General features: G+C 46.8%; 1 protein-coding gene across 2 annotated transcripts in view; it reads right to left on the reverse strand.

Annotated features, from left to right (window-relative positions):
• Positions 1–16,001, reverse strand: part of LOC146863693 (uncharacterized) — a 395,333-nt gene that overhangs the window by 115,291 nt on the left and 264,041 nt on the right. For both annotated transcript variants that reach the window (XM_085627827.1, XM_085627828.1), the window contains exon 6: positions 29–64. In XM_085627827.1, the coding sequence (XP_085483953.1) occupies positions 29–64 (36 nt within the window). The remainder of the gene's footprint in view (positions 1–28; positions 65–16,001) is intronic.

A 16,001-nucleotide genomic window follows, 5' to 3' on the forward strand; every position in this document is an offset into this window, starting at 1 on the left:
CCACCCTCACCTCGGGGTGAAATCTAACCTGAAAAATGCTGGATTCCCGTCTGTTTGTTCATGCCTGTAAAAAGACAAATGCAGAAATGTGAAATAACAGGTATATTTGCACAAAGCAAGCAGGTCGCGTGCCTGGCAAGAAGCTCTAAAGAACATAATTGGAACAAGCATTGACAAAGCCATGAGTTATAGCTGCCGTGTAATGGCTTCTTTGAGGTAGGGCAGCGCATGAAAGGAAAAACGAGGTAGTGACTGCACGGATATATTTATATGGCACTTCCAGTAGTGTATGGCGAAAAGATGATGTGGCCCACATGCATAATGCTAAAAGGGGTCCTGGGTCTTCCATATGCCACTAATATTCATGGGCCTTGGGCTAAATGGGGGCCCCTTGAAGGATTGGAGAGCCCTGAAGGGTTGGGCCCACCCCATGCACCCCTGAGGGTTCAAGGTCCTGCTTACACCTAGGATCAAAGACGAGCATAGAGTCAACGAGGGATATGAGAGAAAGCTGATTTGTGGACGGTTAATGCACTGTGTCGTAGTGTTCTTTAAAGAGATGCATCTTCAACTCTTTCCTAAATTAGAGCAATGTTGGATGATCCTGATTGATAAAGGGATGTTGTTTCAGATCATGGGTGCAAAGATGGATGAATCGAAGAATGGGTGTGAGCATGAATGTATGATAGGGTTAATGGATAGATGCATGATTGAACGTGAGCATACGTATATGGATAGATGTTGGGATCTAAGGGTGCATGCATGGATGTATGTATGACAGAGTTAATGACTGAGGGCCTCATTTACGAGCACTTTTATGCCGCCGGAACGCCACTCTTTTGACGTTCCGCTGGCGCAATGTGCCCCGGCATATTTACAAGACCCCATAAAGCCACTTTACGTGGCTTTTCATGGCCTTGTAAATATGTGCCACTTTCATGGGTGTTGCTTTGGGTGTTCCCACGCAACACCCATGGAATCTGAAGCATTCCCAGATTTACGAGAAATCGTAAACCTGGAAATGCACCACCCCAGGAGAGGTGTAAGGGAGGTGCAACGAGGAGAAATGTTTTCATTTCTCCTAGTCTTTTCCTTTTACTATGTGCGCTTCATTCTGCAGCACACGTAGAAAGAGGAAATCACCTGAGTTGATTGATTTGTTGCAGGAAGGTGTTCCTTGCTGCACAAAATCAATCAGCCCCGCCATGCAGGCACCCTTGCACCATGGTGCAAGAATGCTTCCGTTTGAGCATTGCAGCCCATTGTGCGCCAGCGCTGGGGAAAAGGACAGGAATGCACTGCATCTCATAGATATGACCCATTCCAGACGTTTTCTTTTCACATAGGGCATCATAGCAAGATTCCTTGCGGCACTGTCCTAAGTCAAAACCTCATAAATGCTCAAAGGATATCCTTAGAAACCACTACACCTCTTCGATGGTAATCTAGGCAGGGCGTTAGCGGCAGTGAGATCCCAGATGCAATTCTGGACCACACTCCCCCATGCAGTCGTAGGTAGAGTGGTGTTGGTTAAAATGGTAGCCCTCCCGAGATTTCTGTACTACTTCGATAATCTGCCCATCTATGTAACAACTTCCTTCTTTACTGCGCTGGAAAAAACGGCCAGAGATTTCATCTGGGGCTCAACCGACATAGGGAGACAGTTAAAAAGCTGTTCTTGCCCACTGACCAGGGGGGCCTGGTGGCACCTTGCTTTGAGCACTATAACCTGGCGTCGCAGCTTCAATGGATCGCCCGATGAATGGCAGATTGCCAGCGTGTTGATGCAGCAACCACATGCCCAGCTTACACGCTATCCCAGATCCTTGCGCTATTCCATCGTGGTGCGCGGACACGGCCCCGGAACCCCAATTACTAAACATGGCCTACTGGTGCTACCACAGAAGCCTCTACTTAACTCGAGACACGACATGTTATGCTCCTGCACTCCCACTGGACGGTACCCCCTAGAGTACAAGCTACACTCACAACTACCAAACTGCAAAATTGGCATGAGGCGGGGATACAAACACTAGGAGAGCTTTATAGCGAAGGCTCCCTTATTCCGTACACAACACTGGTAGAAAACGACGGCCTACACAGATCTCTAGTGTCCATGCTCTCGTTGAAGTGGGAGACCTTGCGGCTGAACCACAAACACACATAACTGTGCAATACTTACATGTCATGAGACGGGGCAAGCACCTGACGCGGTGGTTTGCGGCTTCACTGCGACAACATGCAGCGTTCAATTTAGACCCTTTCAGACAAAAGTAGGAACATGACCAGGTCATTGCCCTCCTGCCGCACAGCTCCACCTGTGTGCCAGTACCTCTCCCCTCTCACTGCCGCTACGCTGCGAGTTCGAGCCTGCTGGGTCCCCTGCTCATTGCTGCCTGACTGCTGTACTGTGCCTCTTGGTTTGTGGTTCACTGTTGCCCCGTGTTTGTGCTACTGTAACTCTGTGCTTTTGTGCCTTCTGTATTTTGTAATTGTGTTTTAGTGGTTTTTAGGTCTCGCGAGCCAAAGGCTCGAAGAGACATTTTATATGTGTGCTGCCGTGGCCTAAAGCTACAGTGCACGTGAACGTGCACGCGCGCAGCGCCATGTGTCTTTCTGCTTGCTTGATCGCACATCGCACACAACTCCCCTGCCAGCCTGCTTTCACTTTTGCGCCTCAGTCACTCAGCCCTCCCCCCGTGGCTCCTCCCTTTCTCTCTTGTCTCTCACTGCTTCCTATCTATCGGCAAAGTTCACTTGATCTTCCATCAGGTCCCTCCGTTCCTCATCTGCCCCTGGAAGTCGACGCTGTCTCGCTGCACTGCGCGATTCCCCTACACAGCCCTCCTGAGGAGAGTCCGATCCACCCACGCACACTGCCCCCCCTCCAGATCGATCGTCCTCCCACGCAGCCCCTTCGTGGCTTGTTCATTTCGCCTGCTATTCCCTGCCGTGTCTAAACCACAGGATCCCCACCCCGCCGTACCTGGGGTCAAATACACTTTCCCTGCTCCCTTTCTCCTCTTTCCCCCTCCTAACCGGAAACGCACGGTGCCATCTCTCACCCGCACAGTTTCGGCACTGTTCGGAAGTTCCTGTAACCGAAGACAGCGGTCTCTTTGCAGCAGCCACCGCCGCCGCTCCACGAATCCAGCCTACCCTCCCTCCAGAACGGGCGGCGGCTCCAGCCAGGCGCAGCAACAAGGCAGACATCTTCAGTGGAGGGCACAGGAAGCACGTAGCTCTCCACCCCAACCCCACGGTGACCCTGAGCAGTGGGCTGGCCCGCCTCCAACACGCCTGCCTGGGCCTCCGAGTCAATCTTAATTGGAGGGAGGGTGCACACCATGTTGTACGTGAAATGTTGAAAATGTACCTTCAGTGCTAGCACTCTTCTGTCCCATTTTGAAGGCATCGAAGAGCTTGACGTGTATACCAACCGAGTAAATCTTTCCCAGAACGGAGACTGGCTACTACAATGAAAGATGAATGGGGCGTCTGTAGGACTGGCACGTTGAAACTTGATAGCTTGTCAGGTTAATGTTTCAACCTCTCGTATACACAACGTGAAAACAATGATATGCAGTGACTGTGTTTGACATACAGAGACAGGAGTACTGATTCACAAAGGTGTTGGTAATAGTCATAAGCAGAGGTGCAGTTACCAGTCATGCAGCAGGTGCAGTGGCACCAGAGCTCAGGGATGTAAGCGTCCCACTGCACCCCAATTATGGGCGTTTTTACTACCAGACCTAGAGGATGGAATCATTTTCCTTGATTGGCCACCCTTGTGAAAACAGACACCCTTGCTACGCCAATGGTAATAAGTTACTTCTACTTGTTGCAACTGTTGACCAGGTTACAAAACCAGCAATCCTCATTACGCCGAGTCCTTGATCTTCTTCGCCACAATCTTTACATAGTAAGCATTCGCTGCTGCTCACATAAGTTTTACGCCAGCCAGTCAAAATATTACGATCCCATCAGTATGGCTTTTTTCTCCCTCACCTCCTATCATGCCATGAAAAAAGTAAGCACAATATCCCTATTTCCTGTTGTTTCCAACCCCATCTCCATTTGAAGCCAAATAAATCACTTCCTAGGGAATGGATGGAATGAAGTAACCTGGACTGGGACAAGGAAGACCAGGACTTGTAAGAATATAATTTCTGGTACGTATCTGGGACAATTACATCCTTGCCCATCTTCCTCGTACCAGTCCTTAAATAGAAAGCTGATACCCAATCCAAAACATTGGGCTTCAACTCAACTATTCACAAAAACTCCAAACATAACAAGCATTTGCAATGCAATAGGTCTCGCATTTACCCGAGTTTAAGCTATTGGCATTGTAAATGATAATGCCTTTTATTTATGTTTTAAAAACAAAAATAAAAGACATTTTATTTGCAATGTCAATAGCTGAAACTCGCGTAAATGCGAGACCTATTGCATTGCAAATGCTTGTTCCCTTTGCGTCCAGCGCGTCTCCCCCCTCCCCCTTCTCTTCTGTAATCCCTCTGCCATTCCCGCCGCTGCTCCCCTGCGGCCCGCCCCCTCACCGTCCATTTGCCACCCCGCTCCCGCCTCCCAGCTGATCCTCCCTCCCTCCCCGCCTTATATGCGGCAGCTGTGGGGCCGCGCCGATGGCGCGCCGCATGTCAGAGGCAAGCCCGTCTGCGCCCGTCCGCGCATGGACCGTGCCCAGTGCCAGAACCCCTGCACCCCATGAACGTCACGACGCCAGACTCCGATACGATGCCAGCACCCTCCTCGAACTCAACGCCGGACGAGAACACAGGTGCTACCAGGCAGCTCCGAAACACACCCACGGATCTTTTTCCTGCCGCACCTGCAGGTTCACCTGCGATAGAGTTACCAAACCTCCAAGGACTGGACCCAACCACTTTCGCTGCATACTCCTCAACACCCGCTCCGCATGCAAACACGCCGTTGAGCTCTGGGACCTGCTTGACACCTCTGCCCCAGACGTTGCCTTCCTGACCGAGACCTGGTGGAACGACTCCTCGGCGCCCGACATCGCCATAGCCATCCCGGACGGCTACAAGATCATTCGCAGGGATCGTACCAACGGAGTTGGAGGAGGAATAGCCATCACCCACAAGTCCACCCTCAAGGTCTCCGCCTATGCATACCCTCAACACTGCCGAACACTTGCACTTCCAGATCCACACCGACCCCAACACCACCCTCAGAGGAACCCTCGTCTACAGACAAATATTTTCATTGCACTGACGCAACCTGCCCCAGATGCGCCGCCATAGACGCAGACTTGGTGCACATGCTCTGGGACTGCACCAGCCTGAGCGCGTACTGGAGAGGGGTGGCAGACACACTTCGAACCTGCACCGACAGAGAGATACCCTTTGATTGGCCAACGTACTTACTGCACACGTTCCGTAGAACACATAACACCAAAGTCACTTATAGATTCCTGGACCTGGGTATAGTGGCGGCAAAACGGCTGATCACAAAGAAGTGGAAGGCACCTGACCCCCGCACATACAAGCATGGAGGCGTTCTGTCCTCACGTGGGCTAGAGCCGAAAGCATAGCGATACGTCGAGAGGAAACCATAGGCCTCAGGAAAATACCTATCTCCACAAACTGGGACACAATCCTTGCAGTGGGCGAGGACCAGCCAGGCTACATCACGCAGCCACCCGACCCGGTTGGGCAAACCTACCAATGCGTTCGTCACCTTTAGATCAATTATAGGCACTAGACCTGTTATCTCTAACATTACACTGGCACAGTGCACGCACCCCCCAACTGGGCGGGGGCACACCAGGCTGCACGTGCACACGCAACCATCTGCAGAAACATGAAGACACTCCAACTCAGCTCCAGGTTCCGCTTCCCACCCCCAGTTGCTGTTGAATAAATGGTACACGGCGCTCGCTGAAGCAAAACTGGCTTTTACATGTTGCTTGCTACACGACTTACATGCAGGTGAACTAGTTTGACTGAACATGTGTTGCATGGTCAGGCAAATACAACAGACAAACTCTGCTAAGTCACCATGCCTATCGAACTAATGCATGCAAAGCAATATTCATTGTTAATACAAGAAGTGTAGACGGTGATATCGCTGCTTGTTGCAGCAGAATGTACTGATTATTGGTGATCAAAATGTAAAACCAATAAAATCAATTAAAACATTTTTTTTAAAATGATGTGCATTTCTTCTCGTGCAGGAACAGGGGTGCAGAAATACAGGGGGGCACATCATGTGCCCCCTGCATGCACATCCATGCCCCCTGAGTTGCCACACCGCCATCCTTTCCATGGTAAATCACCATTATTTAATTATAGTTTTGTGCAGGAAGAAACACCTTCCAGCACATAAACAATCCTTAATGGTGTTTTGCACCTCCTATGTATTTGAATTTGAATTTTTTTAAATTTATAAAGCGCACGTTCACAATGCAGTTTCATGGCGCTAGAGGGATTCCTGGGCAAGAAGAGTGCGGAGGACTATATGCTGAAGGCCTGCTTGAACAGGAAAGTCTTGAGGGCCTTGCGGAACTCCATGTAGGAGGGGGAAAGTCTGATATAAAAAGGGAGGGTGTTCCAGAAAGTAGGCGCAAGCACCGCAAATTTCTGGCCTCCTGATCTTTGCTTCTTGAAGCGAGGAATGACTAATTGGGATTTGGTGGATGAACGAAGAACTCTGGAATGGCAATAGTTGATAATAGCGGAATTTATAAAGGCAGGGGCCGTACCCATCCAGGCTTGGAAGGTAAGACAGCCAAGTTTGAACAGGGCCCGTTGCTTAATGGGGAGCCAATGAAGGGCGATGAGAAGGGGTGACGAATGGTGAAATTTAGATAGACCATGTACCAGGCGAGCTGCCTGGTTCTGCACCAACTGAAGACGTTGAAGTGCGTAACCGGGGGCACCATTATAGATAATGTTCCCATAATCGATCTTGGATAAAACCATGGCCATTACAATCAATTTGAGTGCAGAGGGAGAAAAAAAACGGGATACTTTCCTAATGATACGCAGGGTAAAGAAACAGGAAGAAACAACCGAACTAATGTGGGAGTGGAGTGTCAAATGATGATTAAGTGTGATACCAAGGGTCTTGACTGAATAGGAGGGTGTGGGGGGTAAGCCAAGGGAGGGGGGCCAAAAGGAAGAAGACCAAGGGTTGCCACTGCCACCCGTCAGAATCAACTCTGTTTTGTCCGGGTTGAGTTTGAGATGGTTCGCATTCATCCAATCCCGGATAAACAGCATGACGGACTGGAAGGCAGTAACAGCTAGTGAGGGGGAGGAGAAATTAAAAATAAGTTGGAGGTCATCAGCATAATTGTAGACTGTAACCTCCATATGTTGCAGCGCGAAAATAAGGGGGAAGATGTAAAGGTTAAATAATAAGGGGGAGAGAGAGGAGCCCTGAGGGACGCCGCATTGCACCCTGCGGGGTGGAGCGGAAAATTCGGCCAGATGGACGGCCTGAGTGAGGTCAGCCAGGAAGGAGCCTATCCAGGCCAGTGCTTGTCCTCCTATGCCCGCCGCCTCGACACGGGACAAGAGAATAGAATGGTCCACCGTGTCAAAAGCGGCGGACAAATCGAGGAGGACCAAGGCCTGAGGAGTTTTGGTATCGAGACCCTCCCTGAGTTGATCCAAGACCGAAATAACCACCTTCTCAGTGGAATGGCGGGGACGGAAGCCCGCCTGGCAGGGTGCAAGATAGTTACTGTCCTCAATAAAGGTGCTAAGTGTCTGGGTGACGTGGGACTCAGCTATCTTGCCCAAGTAGGGGAGAAGGGATATCGGGCGGTAGTTTGTCGTGGAGGAAGGATCTGCCCCTGTTTTTTTTAGTATGGGGAAGATTATAGCAGTCTTGAAAGGGGCAGGGACGAGGCCATGCGTGAAGCAGTCGTTGAGGAGGGTAAGGACAGGGGATGGACATTCGGCAAAGATCTGACGAAGAATACGTGCCAGGCAGATGTCAACTGGAGAACCTGACTTGACACGGCTAAGCAAGGGAAGCAGGGATTCTCTAGTGAGTGCGGGGATGGAAGTAAGGGACAAGGTATTGCCTGGAGAGAGGGAGTGGGAAAAAGTGAGCGAAGGGGGGGGGGGGAATATTTGCTTTGATACAAGCTATTTTATCAATGAAGAATTCGTTAAGCGAGTCGCATAGCACCTGAGAAGGGAGGATCTTGGGCAGTGGACGGTGGCAAAGATCTCCTGTGGCTGGCTTTCTGCAGCTAAAATACGCTCCGAAAAGTATTCTGTCTTAGCTGCCAGAATAGCTTGTTTGTATTCGCTAAGAATGATGGTGTAGTATTGTTTCCGGGTTGGGCAGTATTCTCTTCTCCAAGCTCGTTCGGCCTGCCGTAACTCCAATTTTTTGGCTTTGAGGCCAGGGCTGAACCAACTTTTGGCATTGTGGGTACGGTTGATAGTAATCCGCTTCAGGGGGGCCACTGCGTTGCAGGCTTAATGAGCCAGTGATCTAGAATGATAGCCTGGGAGTGAGGGATCAGGCCCGATAGGTCTGGGCAAGTAGTAATTAACGAGTTACACAGGGAAGGAATATCGACTCGATTCCAGTTCCTTGCCCGGGTGTTTTTTGGGCAGGAAGGAGTTGTTTTGTGGCTCAAATCCAAGAAAAAGGCGAGCATGGAGTGGTCAGACCATGGACAGGGAGAAATAGTAGGGACTGACGTCGGGATGTTTAGTGTGGAGAAGTGTGGCTCAATGATTAGAGCTGCAGACCCTGATGCAGAGGTCTAGCCCGGGACCAGGGTTCAATACCCCGCCTCGGCAGGTCTTGGGCTCAAAAATTCCACGGACCTGATAATTCTCGCCTCGGTGCCATTCCAATCATGGAGTCCCACTCTGCAACTCTGGGCAATAGCTTGCTTAATCTCCACAATGGCCCCCACAACGCTAAGGATGCCTTGCCTCCACCTTGGGGGTGCCCAGGAGTGGACGCCTCACAGGGAAAGCCAGGATGGGTTCCACAGCGGTATTCGTACAAGCGCCTTGAGACCCTTGCGGGTGAGTAGTGCGCTATACAAGTATCAATTTACATTTACATTTTACAATTTACGTCCATATCTGATCAAGAATGTGGCCCTGAAAATGAGTAGGGCCTTGAACATGCTGGATGAAATTGAGGCTGAGAAGCAGTTGTGTAAAGTCCTTAGATTTAGTATCCTCAGCAGGGTCAGTATGCCAGAAATTAAAATCTCCCAGGACGAGAACGGAGGCGCTATTGACTACTAAGGTGGCCAATAGGTCCTGGAAGGCAGAGAGAAAGCCTGGAGATGATTGGGGTGGCCGATATGTTAGTACGCAGGTAATTGGGATCTTGAAAGAGGTAGTGCGAGCTACGAGGCATTCGACTGCTGGTATCGTGGGTGATGCAAGTATCTGGAAATGAAGATCTTTGCGGGCAATTAAGGCTACCCCGCCGCCTGCTTTGTTCTCCGAGCGGTCTGCGTGGAGCATGGAGTAGTGAGGCGGGAGGGCTGTCAGAATACTGGGTAGGGAGTCCGACCTGTACCATGTTTCAGTTAAAAACAGTAGGTCAGGGGATTTGGAGTCTAATAGATCAAATATTTCAGTCTGGTGTTTGACGGCTGACCTCGTGTTCAAAAGGAGGTCAGCAGTGGAAGAAGGGAAAGAAGGGGCGGGTGTGGCGGGCTTAGACGAGGCAATGCCAAGAAGTTGAACATAAGACAGTATTGCGGAATTCAGTGGCCAATTTTTGTTGAGGGCGCACATTTGTTCGGGAGTTCTATGTGTGCTGCAGAGAGCAGTACACATAGAAAGAACAAACAACTAGAAGAAATAACAGTATTTCTCCATGTTGCGCCAATCTTGATGCTATTCAGTGGCGTTAGTTTTCGGCGCTGTCTCAGATTTACAGTTCCTTGTAAATCTGGGGCAGCGTCAAAAAGCAATGGGTGTTGCAGTGGAACGCCCACAGCAACAACCATTGCATGCCCCTTTCATGCAGAAACTGCGTGAAAGGGTACCATAGCTACAAAGTGGGAATAAGCCATGCAAAGTGGCTTAACATCACTTTGGAAATATGGTGCAGGGCATTGTGCCATTGGAACGTTAGAAAAAGTGACTTTCCTGTTGCGCAATGCCCTTGTATATATGCCCTATAGTTCGTCATTTAAAATGTGAAATGCATTTAGTTTAACTAATGTTTTATAATGTAGTAGTAGGGTTTGCAGGGGACTATGGTGGGTAGGTAATTAAAATAGCAATAATTTAATTTCAATGTAATTTTTTATTGTTAATTAAATATGTAATTGATTATTAATCATGTAAAATGCTTAATTGGTATTTTATTTGTTTAAATTAAGTTTGATCGTTTTAAATGTTATTTACCTTTTTAAATTCATCTCAGTTACATATATTTTAGTAGTGGGCTCTTCAGTTTGCAGGAGAACAATGTAGGAAGTTAATTAAATTATAATTATTTTAACGTATATATGTTAATTCAGTTTTTTCTGCGAATTAAGCAGTTAATTGATTGCTAATCTTTAAAAATTGTTTAATTATTTAATTGGCATTTAATTTATTTTAGTGTAATTTGTACATTATAGTAATGATTGTAACATTTATACTTTTCTAAGTGATATATTTTGTTAAGTAACATAGTGGGAAGTAATTGAAATTATATGGCCTAAATAATTTCTTAATCTTAATCAATTTTTATTGATTATTAGTTATTTCTATTTTTAATTGTTTATTATGTACATGATTTACTTGATGAGATGTATTTATTATTTTATTGTTAGAAGTTTTAATATAAATATTTGTAAAATGAATGTATTCTTTTTTTTATTTGTGTACTTTAAGTAACATTTTCATTGTAATATGTTTAATTTATTTTTGGGTGTTTGTGGTTTCTTTGGGCTGTAAGGAGAGAAGTGATTTAAATTACCTTTTAATTAATGTAATTTTTTATGTTATATATTTTATTAAATGTATGTATTGTATGCATTTGTGTACATAAAATTATTTTGATAAGTGTTGGTATGTATTTCAGTGCTTTCTGAGTTGGAATGGCATATGTAATCCTTATGAAATTCAATGTGTTCCCCACTGTTGCATACATTGGAGTGGGAATAGTAAATGTAGCCCCTCCGTAGTCCAAACCTTTTCTACTGTTGCTTAACTGAAGATGGAATAGTATTTCTGAACTCCACAAATTCAATATTTTCTCTACTATTACTTAGAAAAGAGTGATAAAAGACAATCTAACCCTTTCGACTTGCAACATCCTCCCTACTGTGCTTAACTTAAGTGGGGATCGTAAATCTAACTTCTCTGAAGTCCAATTCCTTCCCTACTGTTGCACAATTTGGAGTAGGAATAGTAAATAAAACCACTCCAAATGCCAACACTTTCTCTAATATTGATTTTAGTGTATTTATATTATTTTTCATTTTGTTGCTTGATTTTATAATTTGAAACAAATAAAAAGTAGGACACTCAAGGGTAATGATCAATCAAAAAAAGGAAACTTAAAACATGCAAATATAAAAAGGTGTGTTTCATGGGATTTCCCCCCATGATAAATAATTTACAAATTAAGGGGCTTATTAGGATGTCAGTCGGAGTTGCCTCCGACCAACACCGTCTCGGCCTCACTTTTCTCAATGGGAGCTTGTGTTACGCCTGTAAACAGGCCGTAATACAGGCTCTTATGGAGAAATGGGGTGGGTGTAAAACCCTGCACCCTATGGCAGGCACCCCATGTTGCCTGCCACACAGTGCAGGGTTTTTTATGGTGGTACCTTAGGTACCCCCTCAACCACCAACCGCAGGCCACAGAGGCAAGGGGGCCCTGCTAGGGGCCCCAAAAGTCGCTTTCTGTGTCGGATATGCCGCACAGAAAGGTTGTGGGAAACCGATATCGTAATCCCGGTGGTGGAAACGCCGTCCATAGGGAATTACTGTGTGGTTTTGACCAGCAAGAAGACTCTGAGAGCTGGTCGGAACTGAGTCGGAATGACCAGCCGATTTACGATCTGACCGCTGACATCGTAATCAGGCAGTTGGACTGCAAACCGTCCGTGTCAGTCAGAAAGCCTCCGACTGCGGTCGGAAAGGTTCCGACTGGTGGTCAGGGGCTTTCCGACCAATTTTGAAATTGGCCCCTTAGTGTTTAATGCCCATTAAAAAACTACATTAGGCGAGAACTAAAGTTAGTATATGAGAAAAGATGTGTACAATTAATACATTAACTAAAATAAATATAATAGTTGGGTTTAGTTGGTAAGGTTTCAGATAGAATCAATAAAATAGTATATCAAAATTAAAAAAACTACATTTATAAGTAGAGTGATGAATTTCATTAGTGTTAGGTTTACTACTAGGCTACAGACAATAAAATAAAATACACATAAAATTAGAGGGTTCAAATTAAAATTGAAAAAATATACTCAATAGAAAGGAGGTCAATATGGATGCCGGTAAAGGTAGTGCCAAACTAATAGGAAGAATACATGTCAAATTTACATTGACATTGTGGTACATTCAGGGCCTAATTCCGATGTCAGTGGGCCCACCACCAACAGACCATCGGTGGCAGGCCCATCGACATCCATAGAAGTGGTCCGACCGCTGGATTATGATCCGGCGGTCGGAGGCATCGGTCGTAGGGACTGACCACTGCTTTTCCGATTGCTCAAGGAGCCGCTCGGGATTATGGTGGGATGGTAATCCCTACAATAGAGGCAGTGCCTGCTCAGGCACTGTCGTAGGGATTAGGATGTTCATTTCTCTCGGCCTGTACATGGCGGTCCGATCCCTAGCAGGTCCCTGTCCCATGTTGGCCTCCTCTATGGTATTAGTATTAGTATTCATTTATTTGCAGAATTACCTAAAACCAGTGCAATACATGGAAAAATAAAATCATATATAAAATATTCGGCCACCGTAATAAAATGTCATCTTACTGGAAATGGAAAACGCTTCTGTTGCTTTACAGGATTAAAATACAAATGTAAACATGTGGTAGCAACCTATGCAAGTAGCCCAGTCACCTGCATCAATTGGAGCTCCCCCTGTGAAAATTAATAGACCAAAGACTCCAGTGCCCAAAAGCTTTAGTGTCAGTTTGGCATTTTTTCCTGGGCGGCTTCGAGAAATCTAACTAATCTAGTGTTCAATTGTGGTGATGCTGGGACGAAGCAGGCCAAAACTGCCTGCCTCCTTGTCCGAATCCCCCTTTGATTAAAGGGAATTTTTAGCAATTGCCTCCTTTCTTGAAGCATCTCCGTGCAAGAACAGATGGTGTGGATGTCCCCCTGGCTGTTTTTACACAGACTGCATACTGTGAAAGCCTGCACCCTTTTCCATGGGGGGAGATGCTGCATGTATGGCATCACTCCGAGTCGTAACTTTAGGAATTTTAATTTCAGTGCTTTTGAATAGCCCAAGTTAAAGTATTGTTGCGGGGTAGGGTCTTATACGAATTCAAAGTCATTCAAGCATGCGCTCTGACGGAGAAAGCAGCTTTGTCCTCCACCAGTGACTGAATTTTCAGCGCCTTCAACACTCATTTTTTTAAAACTGAATGGTGACAATGTGTATCCCATAAGGGCGATAAGCCTGTGTTTGCCAGAGCCTCCTGCAGGTACAGTCTTGCGGGCGAATTCTCCCTCTGTTGTAGATCTTGCCACAGCAGGTGGTTTAATGTGTTAGGGTTTGATGTTCTGATTTTATTCCAACAGTTGATGTATACTCCGTAGCTGGCCCAAGTTTGCTTTATAAGGTCAAACTCCAATCGAATTTGTGCCGGGGAGGTATAGGTCGGGAGGCTGAAGATAGTTCTGTATGCTTTTACCATCGTTTGTCCAAAAGATTGGTATCTCTCCTGCGCAGTGCTTCACTACCATTGGTGATAGTACGAAGGACTTTGGCCGGTGCTACCACCAAGAGAGGGCTCAGCATAGGGCCCAGTAGTTTGGCTGATAAGCCTTTCATGGTTAAGGCAAGGATCATCCCTTCCTTTTGATCTCTTCTTGTTGACGGGTGAATGATCCTTCTTTATCAAAATAGACTCCCAGATACTTGTAAGCCTCCGCTGGTTCAATATGTTTGTCGCCCAGATGCCATAGGTAGCTCTTTTTTCGTTTGCTGTTGATTGTCATGGTCCTGGTTTTATTTAGGTTTATTGAAAGGCTGTTATCTTCTACGTAGACCTGCAGACCATTAAGTAGATGTTGCAAGCCAACTGCCGTATGGCTAAGTAGGACTACGTCGTCCGCGTATAGTAGATTGGACAATGAGGTGCCCCCTATTCTAGGCGCATGGGAATTACAGATGTTCAGTGTCTGTGTTCAGTCTGCCATTAATACATTGAATAAGATAGGGGCCAGCACGCAGCCCTGTTTCAGTCCTTTCGTTGTTTTAACTTTTCTTGAGAGATGGGACCCTGAACCTAATTTGACCTGCACCCAGGTATCGGTATGTAAAAGCATTATCATTGATAGAAGGGTGTTTGGAATGCCCCATCTGGCTAGCTTGGTCCACAGTTTGGACCTCTCCACGTTGTCAAACGCGGCGCTGATGTCGATGAAACAGACATGCAACTGTGTTTTCCACATTTTTGTCATGTCCGTTATCAGTGATATTGCCATAATATTGGATATCGTGCCGGCGTTTTTTCAGAATCCTGTCTGATTTAGCGGAATTATTTCATTATTTTCAGCCCAAGTTGTCAGTTCCTCCAGCAGTGTTCCCGCAAAGTATTTAGCCTTGTTATCGATCAGTGCTACTAACCGATAATTGGCTAGCAGGACCTTGCTGCTACTTTTATGGATCGGAATGATCGTTGAACCTGTCCATGAGTCTGGGATTATGCCCAGTCGTCTTACTTCCAGAAATAGTGGATGGAATATTTCTGCCCAATCTTCCGGCCTTTCTTTAAACACTGCTGGTGGGATTCCATTCGGGCCCGGCGCTCCTTCCTTTCTTCCCCTCCTGATCTGTTTCCTGATTGTTAGCTGCTCGGTGACGAGTGGCCTTTCCTCCTCATGATGGATAAAGTCAGAAAAATTGAGTGTGTCATTCGCCCTTAAGCAGATACCGGCGGCGGAGCTGTCAAGGGAATAGTTGTTGCCTCTTTCCCTTCTTCCTATGTTGGTATTATGTCCGTCCGTGGCTGCTCTGTTCTGCTCCAGTGTGGACTGATTAATGCTTTGGCTGTTGAAGTGGGATTTTAAGTAGCTTGCCCAGGTTTCCTTTAACCCCTTGAGTGCCCATGACGAGATGGTCTCGTCATGTGCCGCGGTTGCTCTGTGCCCATGACGAGACTATCTCCCCCCCGCTAAAGAAACACCCGGCACAGGGCGAGGAAAGGGCGGGGCACACAAGGGGTTAATATGAAAGAAGTAAGTCCCCCATGATGCGAGTGTATGATAAGTGTTTACTGTTTTCCAGAAACGATCGCTGGCGTTGTGATTTATATTGTGCAAGAGTTTTGCCCAGAAAACCTGTTTGTTGTTATTATTAATGTTCCATTTCAGCCTCTTTAGTTGAGTTCTTTGTTGACGCACGGATAAGAGGAGCAGTTTGTTACCTGGTTCGTGGCGTTGAGATCTTATAGAGCCGTTTATCAATCTCTTAAGTGCTGTTGCCTTTAAGTTGCTGTGGGGCTTTCCCCCCAAACATCCATGGGTACTGCGCCGGGCACCTCATGGTGCCTGTCACATGGTTCATGTATGTTTCAAACATGTCTATTTCTATTGCGGCTCGTGCTGTGGCTCTTTTTTGGGCCGCTGCACGAGCCGCAATAGAAACAGACATGTTTCTGACTGCGTGCACGGCTGTCTGATCGTAATTTGGAGGGGGAAACCTCCTACTCCATGCCAGTTGGTATCCATCCTGCAATGATGGCATCTGACGCTTGTCTGACCCCCATCATAATAAGGCCCTTAGTGTCAGAGATTTTGTTGTGGTAGGCGCTGTGGCAGCGATGCAGTT

This window comes from Triturus cristatus, chromosome 2_1, assembly GCF_964204655.1.
Source record: "Triturus cristatus chromosome 2_1, aTriCri1.1, whole genome shotgun sequence".
NCBI lineage: Eukaryota > Metazoa > Chordata > Amphibia > Caudata > Salamandridae > Triturus > Triturus cristatus.